Source organism: Dysidea avara, chromosome 10, assembly GCF_963678975.1.
Source record: "Dysidea avara chromosome 10, odDysAvar1.4, whole genome shotgun sequence".
Classification (NCBI taxonomy): Eukaryota; Metazoa; Porifera; class Demospongiae; order Dictyoceratida; family Dysideidae; genus Dysidea; species Dysidea avara.
Genome location: NC_089281.1, coordinates 20,204,711 through 20,218,011, shown reverse-complemented (window position 1 = coordinate 20,218,011; position 13,301 = coordinate 20,204,711). Strand labels below are relative to the sequence as shown.

The following is a 13,301-nucleotide window of genomic DNA, read 5'->3' as shown; positions in this document are numbered from 1 at the left end:
CCATTATTACGTAATACCGACACTATAAAAGTCATTCACTCATCAACGATCTCACATTTGTGGTGATGGCAACATGCTAGTGATGAAGTCGTCTCACATTCAACCGACATCATCTTGATAGTGAATTGGTTCTCGGCTGTAGTATAAAGGATAAACCCGAAGAAAATTTCGAAGAGTTTTGGCTGGAAAACGGTACAATGTGGTCGCCATCTTGTTTTCGTCATACGCATGCGTGGGAATTCACGTGCTCGTTGTGGCGTGGCGAAAATGGCGGCAGACGAGGAGAAGAAGAATCGTTGGTTATTCACTAAAGAACAATTGGCGAATTCTCCCTCTAAAGCCCATGGGGTCGATGCCAGTAAAGAATTAAGTTACAGGCAACAAACAGCCAATTTTATCCAAGACATGGGTCGTCGTCTGAATGTGTAAGTTGTTCGAGTATGTCCCATCGTGTTTGGCGTTGTTTTCGTCGTGTATGTATTGTAAATGATCCAATCAGTATGTGAACCACTCCTTGTTCTATTTTAATAGCACACAGTTGGCGATTAACACAGCAATCGTGTACATGCACCGTTTTTTCATGCACCACTCATTTAAAGTGTATCACAGAAACGTAAGTTTGTGTAATGTGTGTCTAGTGTAGTTGTTTCTGTTAGAAGTATAAATGTTTGTTTAATTTTGGTGTTTTATATAGAGAAGGGTAGACTACTTTGTGTAGTATATCATGGGCCCCCAGATTTCTTGTCCTGTTAAAAGATTTAACACACCTGTCACAAATTGTTACTTATCTGAATACAATCATGTATATTAGTATGTTTCTGTTTATCATTTGGTGGGCTTCATATAGAACAGATATATTTCTAAGAGTGCACGCATACTGTTTTGGCTATCTAAGTGTTCTTTGACTCGTGTAGAAATGGTAATGTATTGTGGTTAGTGATGTACTATGCTTACCTCATTTTATGTAAGGAATAAGTGGTTATGTCAAGTTATTTTCATTACCATTAAACTTGTTGAACATAAGACAAGAAAGAGCATACAGCAGTCACTAAGGGAACAATTGTATGCTTATTTAGCAGGTAGAGTTTACAACAATTCTCGAGTGATCTCTAATACTGCCACATTACTTGGTGATGAAATGGTACCAGGCTTTGGTTCATCTCAGTGTATGAAATAACTTTTCAGACATGTTGTAACACTGTCAGAACAATATGAAAACTGAGCAGACATCAAGCGATTTGTTGTTTCTTCTTCTGTCATCTCAACTCTTTGTACTGGGATCACTAATGTAGTATACAACTGATCACCCATTGACCATAATGGACCAGAAAATGCAGTATTTTAGAAGGATACTGGTTACTTAAGGGATTTGGTTTCTATGCTGAAGCTTTTTGAGGGAAACGAATCATAAGTACTTTGTCAAAACTGAAGTTGCCTTCAGCGAAATGAATTTATGTAGTTTATGTTTGACAGTCTATAATCTGACACTGCAGGCCTTATAGTATGTTCTTGCGGACTAATTGTGTGCAAAAATAAAACCGTACAATTGTTTTGTGAGGTGACAACTTTGCGGCGGGGAAAGCCATGAAAAATTAGTCTGAAATATGCATGTATCTTTCCACAATGAATTTTATTCAGGAACCTGAAGTTGGCAAGTGACAGGTAGCAGGGTGGCTTTTTTGACCCTCTCAGTGATGTTTAGTGGGAAAAAAAACACTGTGCAAAGCCTGAAATTATGGTCTGACATTTGCCATTTTCCAACCATTTCTGGATAATGTCTGGAGCACATTTATAGCTTGTACAAGTTGAGCTGGATCCTGAAAGAAGAAAAAACAACTTAAATGAAAAGTGTACATTTCAGCCAACCAGATGATTAGCGGTGACAGTAAAAGCGTCAGGTGTGTTTTGGCTCCATAACAACTTCAAACAACAATCGTAACAGTTACTACACCTTTATGGCTTCCCCATAGGAAATGTATAGGATGAATTTTAAATATTGTGTCAAACATTTGAATGAAAATATTTTGAAATGTTTTTAGCGGGTCAAAAAAATCCAAATTTCAAGATCATGTGTAATTGCATCATCTACGAGATATTGAGGATCAGAGTTGGGGGTAACGAGTTACATTTGTAATGCATTATGTAATAATATTACTTATGTTGGAACGAAGTAATATGACGCATTACATAACATCCAAAATTGCAACTCATTACTTCTCTTTAATGCGCATTTTATCCATTGTATCCAGTACCTGATTGGCTGGCCCTGACAGCACTGAAGACAGCTGTACAGGCAAGAACAAAGAATGACAGTGTATGTGGAGTGCCCTTGAGGCCAAGATACTACAACAATTGAGGCTAAACTACACCAGAGAAACACGTGTCTTACTCATGTCACTTGTAGTTGTAGGCTGGGAGCCTGTATTTAGAAGGTTTGAACTTAGTTTACGTTTTTCTTGGAGTAATATGTAACTTGATCGTGTTACATTGCATAGAAATAACTAGTAATATGCAATGAGTTACATTTTAAAGTAGCGACCCCAACTCTGTTGAGGATCCAGCTCAACGTGTACATACTATAGTGCCGTACTATTGAGTATGTACCACAGTCCACAGACAGGATTTGTCAAATCGTTCTTAAGAACAAGCAACTGATTGAACTATTATACCTTTAATAATGAGCAAACTGTTATGAGGCTTGTATGAACCAATCCATTTGTGAGTGTTTCTAGTCAGTTCTGTGTTTTTAGTTGTGTTCCTGTTTGTTTGCGGATGCAAAAGCTTGCAAAAATATTTCTGATGGAGAGCAGTCCTGTAGGATTTGTTAGGCCTGCTCAAGTAAACAACAACAGGCTCAATTGTGTTGTTCCAACCAGCAGAATTACTTTTATGGTGACTGTTGGGTTATGTACTTGGTCTTACACCCTACCTTCTAACCCGGGTAGAGCCCGGCACGGCTCAACAAATTGCAGTGTGAATCAATCGAGCCGTGCCGAACCTGTGGCACAACAAAGAGATGTGGGCTGGCATGAGATGGGATACAGAACACATTCCGAGCTGGCCAACTCAGGTTGACTTGCTTCTGTTTGCCACACAGCAAGTATATCCTATGCTCTAAAACTGTTCATCAGAATGGCTATGACATACCGTAGTTCTGGTAGATATTGGGACAGTTATGCTTGAACGACACGTTAATAGTCCTGGCAAAAAGAGATCCAGTAACTTAAACATGACAGGCTGTAACATTGCACAACTTATTATATGCCTCCTCACTAAAATTCTAATGCCTTTTTATTAAGCCCCCAAATAGTCAAAAGCTTGTTCGCTTTAATTGTTATTTGGCACTCACACTATTGAACTCATGTCAGATGTGGTTCCAAATTCAATACCCTAAGTTGAAAACACTCTGGCTAATCTGGTATAGTGTAAATGGTTAACCAACCAATGTTTCAACAGTCAGCGTTTTGTTAATAATCATGTGGAAATGTTAACTTACCTCATTGTGAAGTGTTAATCTTTTTACAGATCTGAATAAAATGTTGTAGAGGCCACTTTTGTGTTGTAGGCAGCCTATAACACAAAAGTGGCCTCTACAACATTTCATTCAGATCTGTAAAAAGATTAACACTTCACAGACTAAGGCAGTATCCAAGCATTTAGTACCTATGAGGTTGATTTTCTGAAACTATTATACCTGTTGAATTGTAGTATATAGCAGCTGTGAATTACAGAGCTTACAACTTATATTTTGCACTTAATAAATGCGCATAAGCCTATATATAGGCAAATATGCATGGCTGTAAACAAAGTGCTATAACTTTCGAAGCACACCTCCTATGGCTAATCAATTTACTTCATTCTACTTGTAATGTAATAAGCGTTACAGTGATACCTACTACCTAGGGCTTTCCCCTTTGTGCTAAAGCATGATGCCAGAACTCGCCATGTAATCAACTTTTCATTAAATAAACACGCAAAACTTTTACATACCTTTATAAATGGTCCATATCTTGATGGTGGTTGTTCCAATCGACTTCCAATAAAGTTTGTTCGCTTCAGCGTTAAATTTCGCATTAGCCCATACAAAACTCACATGATTAAACCTACAATCGAAGTTAAGCACGTGGTGAGAAGCTTGGTTAATGGATAACACTGATCGTGTTGTTCTTTGTTTCATAACAAGTAAGTCTCCACTGTTACAGTGTTTATCCGTCAATGGAATTTTGATCAATGTGTAGTTTTAGGCTGAAGGAGTTGAGCTATCCCATATAATGTCACCATGAATGCATGAAATGTGTAAACACGCATTCCCCAAAAGTTTCATGTGTGTTTAAGGGCTAAGATTATCATGATGTAAACCTTACTTGAATATCTCCATGTAAGTGGCACTAAACAGAAACTTGTAAACTGACATGTCTATAGGTAAAGAACTCTAGGATAGTTGGAAATTAAAGCATGAATGTTAACTTGGCACATGCTCACATTTATCAGTATTGCCAGAAGCCCATTTGTGCCTTGCTGTGCTTATGGGTTCTTGGTAGAGTATTGTTTACCTTCATCATTGCCATTTTTCTATGGCTAAAATTGTTAATGTGCTGCTCTTAATTATTCCATGTGTTCTCTACACAGAATATTGCTGCAGCATTTCTGTTTTTAGCTTGCAAGGTTGAGGAGCAGCCTCGCAAGTTGGAACACGTAGTGACTGTTGCCTACGGCTGTTTACACAGAGGAGAACCAATGATTGAATCGTCTTCAGAGGTTTGTGACTTGTGTTTGACCTTATTATAAATATACCATAATATATTTCAATGCTTGCTTTGATGTTTGGTAGCTTAATAGTTTACTAGTGTACTTGAGTTTTATGTGTTGTGTGTATGCGCCAGTATCATACAGTACGGTAGTGGATCATGGAGATTTGGGTTTCTGGACCAGCTTCAGAATACATCCTGGCACCTTGACTAGAGCTTAGCGATAGTACAACTATCACGATTGATAACTTTTATATCACGATAACGATAGTAGAACTAAACGATAGTATCACGATAGTACTAGCAGTTATCAAAGACACTTAACCTCATGTAAATAGCACATAAACAATTCAATTACCTATCACCAAGGATTTTTCTGGGGGGGGGGGGGTAGGGCATTTTGTCCCCCTGAACTCTGCCTCAGCCAGCCCAATGATGAAACAATGATAAATTGATTTGAAATCATAAAGTTTAGTCGATGGCTAGCTAGCTACAATAAAACAAATTTAGCCTAATTTATGTTCTGCCCCCCCTCAATTTCTGAAAAACTTGGATTGCCCCCCCTGAATTTATTTTCTAGAAAAATCCCTGTATCACCTATCTGCTTTTTTAAACACTTGGTTGGTAAACATTGTTATGTATTACAATTGTAATCTTTGTTGTGCATGATCAACTAGATTATTCAATGGAATTTTCTACTGCCTTGCCTGCCTGCCTGCCTAAAGCATATTGACCAATTTACGTGCGAGACATTATTTGATAGATGGGGCGTGCAAATTGTCTGTGTTATCCGTGGTGACTGGGTTGATTGCAGAGGTGCTTCTCCTAGTGTCCTTTGTTTGTAGCACTGTATAATGGGCTGAACATAACTGAAAGCAAAACGTAATGGGCACTTCACCTTCAAGTTAGTAATGGATAACCGGGGCACGCTATGGGGGGTGGCGATGATAGTAATAGCCTTCTGCAGCGATCTACGATAAGGATTGCTTCGCCCTTCTCGGATAAACTCAAGCCTACTGACCATCTCACAATGTCTATTTACTGCCCACACTATGATCACGTGATCATATTACACAACAGATTACATCATACACTATTAATATTCTAATACTACAATTATGTCTAAGTCAATCCGTGACATCCTCGGGGGGACCGCCAAGTTCCTTGATCCAATGTTTGATCTTGTCTCTGCTCTTCTCTGCAGCTCTTCGTTTAGGGCGTTTATCTTCTTTCTCTGTACTGCTGTTGGTTCCACTGTTTGTCGCAATGTCAGTTGTATTGCTACGGTGCGAATCTCTATCACTTGTGGTCAGATCAGAAGCAGTTTGGCAATAGGACGATTTAGTCTTTCCATGTGTTGTTCTGATGTTAGCAGCCTGCACTAACCCATCATTCTCCTTCAATAATTATCTCTTCGACTACTGCCAATTTCCATGAAATTCTAGGGCTCTCATCATATACCAATACTACATCACCTTGCTTGATCTGTTGTATGTTGTTCCCTGAAGCTCTGCTGTGCTCTCTGATAGTGTTGTTTTAGTTCTAAGGAACTAGAACTAAATCTAGTTTTAGTACAGCAATTTAATTCTAGTTCTAGTACACTAGAACTAAACTAAAATTGTGGTCTATTTTAGTTCTAAAACTAAACTAAAATTCTTTCAAGTTTTGGTTCAAAACCTAGAACTAAACCAAAACCTTTAAAACTTTTAGTTCATGAACTAGAGCTAACTAAAAGGTTTCTCAAGCAATCCTACATAAAAGGGTGTTATACACTATAACCACTTAACACTTTTCTTTGAAGATGGTGATGCCTGAAAATGCCTGCAAATGCTACCATAAACATTGTCAGAGGAGGTTGGACATGCACACATGAGTGCATACATTTTGTATTGAAAGTTTAACCAAGCGTCCACGAAAGTTTTCACAAATACCATTCGAGAGTGCACTTCAAGTTTAGTCTATTCAGCCGGTCAACCCCATTCAACCCCACTACTCCAGGCACGTAAATTTCTCTTGAAATCTACAGGATCATGTGTGTAAGCATTCGCTGGGTGGAATCCATGTGTAATACTATAGGAACGCCTTATGTACGTGTATTTAAACACAATGATTGTCGAAGAAAGCAATGTGCATGCTAACAAAGCCACTCAGAGTATTGAAAAAGAAGAGCGGACGCCGCTAGTTTGGCCTTACAGAGAATCGAAAAGAGAATTAGAAACTCACACACCCGCCTTACAATAAGAATTTGCTGTTCATCTTAAGAAGCACAAGGTAACATGATATGGATATTGCATGCTAAACATTTCTTCTATCACTTACTCCTTGTCATATATAAGAATTATGCAATTAACAGAAATAAATTTCAGAAGTGTTTGTATCGTGTCCAACCTCCTCTGAAACATTGCTATTCAGCATTAATTCTGCCTATTTAGGTTATTTAAGCTCAGTTCTATTAGAGCATTTGTTCATTTGTGCACAATGGTAAGTGGAATAGTGCTGAACATCAAAACACCAAATCTAAAGTTTCTGTAAGTTTAGGGGGTGCTACCAAGGTTAGTATATGTGAAGATATCTAATACTAAAACTAAGATTAACTAAAATGAAACTAATACTAACTAAATTACAGAAATATGGGGTACCAGAACTAATACTAACTAAAACTTTGGTGGAATTGGGATACTAGAACTAAAACTATGACAGAATTGGAGTACTAGAACTAGAACTAAACTAAAATAAATCTGCTGTACTAAAACAACACTACTCTCTGAGTGATGCAAGGTATTTGTGTCTCCAGCGGAACCAGAACTGATTTAGTAGAGCTGCTTGTAGTGGCAACTACAATCATATACTATCCGAAGTGGGGTAGTAGGCAAGTCTTTGCGGACAGCATGGTGTGGGATATAGTGGCATCTTGTGGTGTTGATTGGATGTTCTACTTTCTCGATAAAACCACGATGCTCCTGATCGGCTAGGATGTCACTGTATTTGGTAAGTGAGGATTCTGTGCCAGCTTGCGAGCCAATGTTCTAGTTCGGTGAATACAAGTGGAAAGGTTTGTGGGGAGGGGAGGATGGCTGTCCTTCCACAGGAAGTGGGCACTGTAGGAATCATCAGTCAAACGTTTGACACTGTTGGTGACATAGGTGTCAAGGAAACTGTTCGTGGATTCCTCCTTGGGTGTGATTCCTACTGATTCCACAGGCCAAAACTGCTCTAGATTAGGAGTTGGCTGAGCTGCCACATGAAATGAGCTAGCAACTGGCTTCCCTGGAGTGGGTGTATCTAGTGGGCCAGAAAGTAGATAGCCGAGTTTGGATCTTACAGCAGTGGGACCGTTGCCCCTAATCACATGGTCCTCCACAATATTCCAATACTGGTCAGCTCCAATCAGCAGGGTGATAGAAAACTGTTCGGTTGACGGAATCGGATGAGCCAAACGTAGAGATAAGGGAGGTTGGTGATTGATGTTTGATCCACTGTGTGTATTGGTGCGACATTGTTGGCACAATCAGGACAGTTAAAGTTATTGATTGACCAGAAATGCTATGGAGGTTTATTGTTGCAACGTCAAACTTATTAGTGCAGTACCAAAGGTGGAGAGGGAAAGTTCAATAGTGTCATGTGGTTGTACCTGTAAGCACTCTGCTAACCCTTTGGTAAGAAAAGAGCATTGGGATTCCTCATCGAAAAGGATGTTAGATTTCACATAGGTGCCTCTGGCTGAAATGGTAGCTACTGCAGTCTTGAGCAGGCAAGCATTGCTGCTTGCCAGGTGGAGTGAAGCTGATGTTGTTGGTTGAGAGATAATTGTACTGAACTATCCTTCACTGGTGGCTGGGTTAGTCTCAGTTGTTTCTTCCTTCTTTGGAGTGGCTTCAGTGCAAATACTGGTGTGGTGTTTGTGATGGCACTGATGGCAGCGATGTTTGGATGAGCGGGTGCTGACTCTGCTTCCCCAAGCAGTTAAAACAAAAGTGTCTGTCTGTCACAAAGTCCTTGCGTGCTTGGCTGCTTGCCACTGTCTGACAGTCTACAGGGGAGTGAGGTCCCTTGCAGAAGGCACAGCTGTGCTGAGCTGGCATGGCAGATCGCCCGGAGTGTGTTGGTTGGCTTGCTTGTGCCAGCATGGAAGGTTGCAGTGGGATGAGTGCCCTGAGGAAGATGGCCAGCCAGAAGCTCTGATTCAAACACTCTGACCTCTTTCTTAATGGCTTCTTGCAGCTCGGTAATGTTCCATTCATTGCTGGTGTGTTCCCTGACCATATTCTTTCTGGTTGGTGGTGGTAACTTGTTTAGGATTATTGGAACGAGAAGGTCTCCATAAGAATCAATGGATTTGCCCATGTGGAGAGACTGCGTACATGCCTTTCAACCTCATCATAGAATAGTTGCAACCCATTAAGTGTGTTGAGGGGTTTAGGGAAGTCTATGAAAGCCTGCATGTGAGCTGCCACGAATTTACCTTGGTCACCATAGCGTTCCTTAAGCAGTGCTAATGAGGGTTCATAATGATCATTAGTTAGAGAAAATCCAGCAACTACTTGTGCAGCTTCACCACGGAGTAATGATCGTAAATAGTTCAGCTTCTGAATTCCAGAAATTGTGGTGTTTGAGTGTACTGCAGCATCAAAGCAGTCCCAGAATGGTTGCCATTCCAGTGCGTTACCGGAGAAAGTAGGTAAGTCAAGCCTGGGTAATCGCACAGTTGTGTTAGCTGCATGTGTGACCTGAGATGCCATGGATAGTGAAACAGGAGGATGAGAACTGGGTGATGTTCTTGTATCTGTTGCTTTCATTGTCAGTGATGAAGCATCAGAGGGGTGCACATGTGAAGCATCTTTGGTTTCCAATGTATCTGTATTGGATTTTAGTGTTGTTGGTGGCTCTGTTATACTGGTTGGGTGGTGTGTCTGTGTATCCTCAGACTGTGGTACAGCTGAGATTGGTAGCTCCAGCACCTGAAGACGTTTCTGCAGTCGTTTCCTTTTTGTGATAGTTCTTGATATGTCAGATCAAAGTTCTTCTGATCCGAGTACCTCTGCTTCTTCATTGATTATGGCCAAAATCTGTTTGTCTAAATCTGTAAGGATAGTCTTCTTTCTTTCCAGTTGTGACAGAAGTTCGGACAGTGTATCAGCGTCGTCTTCTTCAGGTGAAGAGGTGTTGCACCGTTCCAGTAGTTCGTTGGTCGAGGTAAACAGACGCTTCAGATGAGCATGGTATCCTCGACGAGATTGGACAAAGCTTTTGAGATCATTGGCCATAGTAGAAGTTCCAGTTGGCGTTACTGTAAATGATACACACAAAAAGAAATATTCTGTAAACAATTCGCTTGCCTTAGTGGGTACCGTTAAAACTGCCACGGTACCATGACGTTTGGGTAGCGGGTTAATAAGGCAACTAAGGAAAACTTGAATCGTCTCCCTTCACAGCACCAGAAATATGGGGGGTGGTGATGATGGTAATAGCCTTCTGCAGCGATCTACGATAAGGATTGCTTCGTCATTCACGGATAAACTCAAGCCTACCGATCAGCTCACAATGTCTATTTACTGCCCACACTATAATCGCATGATCATATTACACAACAGATTACATCATACACTATTAATATTCTAATACTACAATTATGTCTAAGTCAATCCGTGATAGACGCGTTCGAAAGAAAACTTTATCCTTGGCGTCATCCTTTCTTTTGATGCGGTATGCGCGGGTTCACCAGTCATAATAATGCTACAAAAAAAGTAAACAAACAAGCATAAGGAAAAATTAGGAATTTTTAATTTGATTAGGGATCATAGAAAAAAAAGTTGGGAAACAAGGGAGATCACCTACACCTGCAGATATACTAGTGAATGTTTAATCCCTAATTATATACCTAATCGAATTTAAATTTTAAAATTTTCCTTCCACTTTTGTACATCATGTGTAGTGTGTGCATGCAATGCCCATTTGTGCACACAATTTACACAATTTCACGTTGTGTCATGTTTACTTAAGCTGTCATTTCTCAAACACAGGAATACAAGAGGCTGACCAGTGAGGTTATAAAACACGAGCTACTCATCCTACAGACATTAGGGTTTGATGTTCAAATACATCACCCTCACCCTGATGTGGTCAGGTGTACACAACTAGTCAGAGGTAAACTATATACTAGCTCGTATTATAATGGTTGAACATGTAGTTACATGGTAATGATAACTGTAGTAATGATTGCAGTCCTATCACATTGTTATCTCCGAAGAGAAAAACTCTACAGCATATATAGGCATAAAATTCTGGGTTTTTTTTTTCTGAGACAATTTGGTGTGTGTATTACTTATTGACTGTTAAATTAGAGTATGTAGTATGGTGTATGTTCTGTTAGAGTGGTTGATCTCATCATATTGTATTTGTCTCTCTTTCATCCTCTGCAGCCTCCAAGGACCTGGCACAGACTGCTTACTTCATGGCCCACAACAGGTGGCTGGATCTGTAGTTACCCCCAATTACTAGCCTGCCTTGTGTTGGTTAAATGTGTGCTCTGCACGTTGAATGCTATGGGTGGCTTGTAAATAGGGGAAACTATAAAAGGGTTGTTGGTAAGGTAGGTTCAAATATAGCTATATTAATATAGAAAAAGAACCTTGATTTCTTACATGTATCCATACAGTAAGTACTTGCTGGTAGTCATGTACTCCTTTTGTGTATTGCTGATGGTAGAACTGGTTTGACTTGTCTTATAATAGTTTTTTTATCAAGTGGTGTTAGTGACGTCTACAGGTTTCTTTTAGGAATTACTGTGAAACCTCACTTAGTGGCCACCTCTTTACATTGTAATGGTTAGGTCCCAAACACAGCTATTTTTATGATATTGTTAACAGTGGCATACAAGTGTGTGTCCAAAAGTTTGCACTGGAAATATGGCAATTGCTTTGGCTGTAGTAGTTTAAAAAATTCTTGTCGATTTCTGGCTTGCGGAACAGTGTGCACCCTATTTGTTGTGGAGCAATATTTAACCATTTTGTTTATAATACCACTTTGTATACGCATATTGTATTTACTTATTTTATATACGCATATTGTATTTACTTATTTTGTGTTGTTGTTTGTAGCTTACTGCTGACTACAATGTGTTTGCAGTACAGGCCTAGTATAGTGGCCTGTGTGTGCATCCACTTAGCCTGCCAGTGGAAAGGCATAGAGGTGACTAATCACCTCTAATTAGGGTGACTAGTTAATACACTATACTGTTAACCAGATACCTCGTTCATCTGACAACAAGGAATGGTATAGTTACATTGATGATAGTGTTACACCAGAGTTGCTGAATGGTAAGCCCTTACTTCTGTCATCATGTTTTGGTTTTTAAAGGCCTGTGTTGCCCTTATAGTACTAGCGCATGAGTTTGTGGAAATCTATGAATCGTGTCCGAGTAGATTTAGAGCTAAGGTTGACAGCAAGCAGCAGGTATGTGTGATGTGTGTATGTATTTTGTGTGGTAACTATTGTTATTGTTAGGCATCGAGTGCTGACAAGTCATCAAAGAAAGTTGATGATCAAAAGAAACTTCCGACACATATGAAACATTCATCATCAGCGGTTAGGAGTGATGGATCACTTTCAAGCCATTCTGGTGTTAAACATGACTCATCAAAGCCACCCTCACAAAAACCAGATGGTTCAAGACATGTTCCACATTCTTCATCGAGTCAGAAACTTCCACACAAAAACATTAAGCCCCCTTTTACACCCCAACAATTAGCAGCTGCTCAACCCTCCAAGCCAAAGCTGCCGAAGGTCCCAGTGTCATCAGTACACGAGAAAAGTAGTAGCAGTACCAAAGAACATACAAACCATGGCCATCATGAAACTAATTCTTCAAGTGAGGAAGCAAAGAAGCATTCTCTTCAAGATTATTATCAGAAAAAGGCAAAACAAAATGAATTACAGCAGCAATCAATGCACCACCATCGACAGAAGAGACCACTTCCACCATCGGGAGTTGATGAACACAAGCCTGCAAAGAAACCTAAAGAATCTTTAACTCCACAACAGCTTGAGGCATTGAAAAGGGAACATTACAAACGACACCATATGATGAAACAACAACAGCAACAACAACAATCAATGGTGTCACATTTACCGCCATTGCCTCCCCCATTGCCAAAGGGTTCAAGTGGGACCACACCTCCTCCCCCGCCACCTCCTTCATGATATCAGCTAGTTTGTACATTTCATAGTATCACATGATAGAAATGGCTTGGATGATGCAATGAATTCTAATATATTAGTAATCTCTATTTATTATTGTTGCTTGTGCCTGGTTATCACTAAGCTTCAGTCATGGACATTTTCTGGTACAGTATTTCTAAATTTCATAATGTCCGTAAATTTTCACCTCATTTTTGCTTAATTTATATTTCTGTATAATAACAAGAGACTAGAATTTTACAATTGTGTTTATTGTATATTCATGTACACACTAACAGTTGTTACTGTTTGCATATACTAAATATATTTTATGTTATCTTGTCTGTTGCATATAGTTTTGGGAATTCTAACTCAAAT

At 39.6% G+C, this 13,301-nt stretch overlaps 1 protein-coding gene across 1 annotated transcript; it reads left to right on the top strand.

Moving 5' to 3' along the window:
- Positions 1 to 44: 44 nt before the first annotated feature.
- LOC136237070 (cyclin-T2-like) lies at positions 45 to 13,274 on the top strand. The gene is made up of 9 exons (XM_066027345.1): positions 45 to 425; positions 532 to 613; positions 4,630 to 4,758; positions 10,769 to 10,892; positions 11,168 to 11,213; positions 11,846 to 11,936; positions 11,992 to 12,064; positions 12,124 to 12,200; positions 12,252 to 13,274. Exons 1-9 carry the CDS (start codon positions 229 to 231, stop codon positions 12,945 to 12,947), a joined length of 1,515 nt encoding a protein of 504 aa, XP_065883417.1. The 5' UTR covers positions 45 to 228; the 3' UTR covers positions 12,948 to 13,274.
- Positions 13,275 to 13,301: the final 27 nt, after the last annotated feature.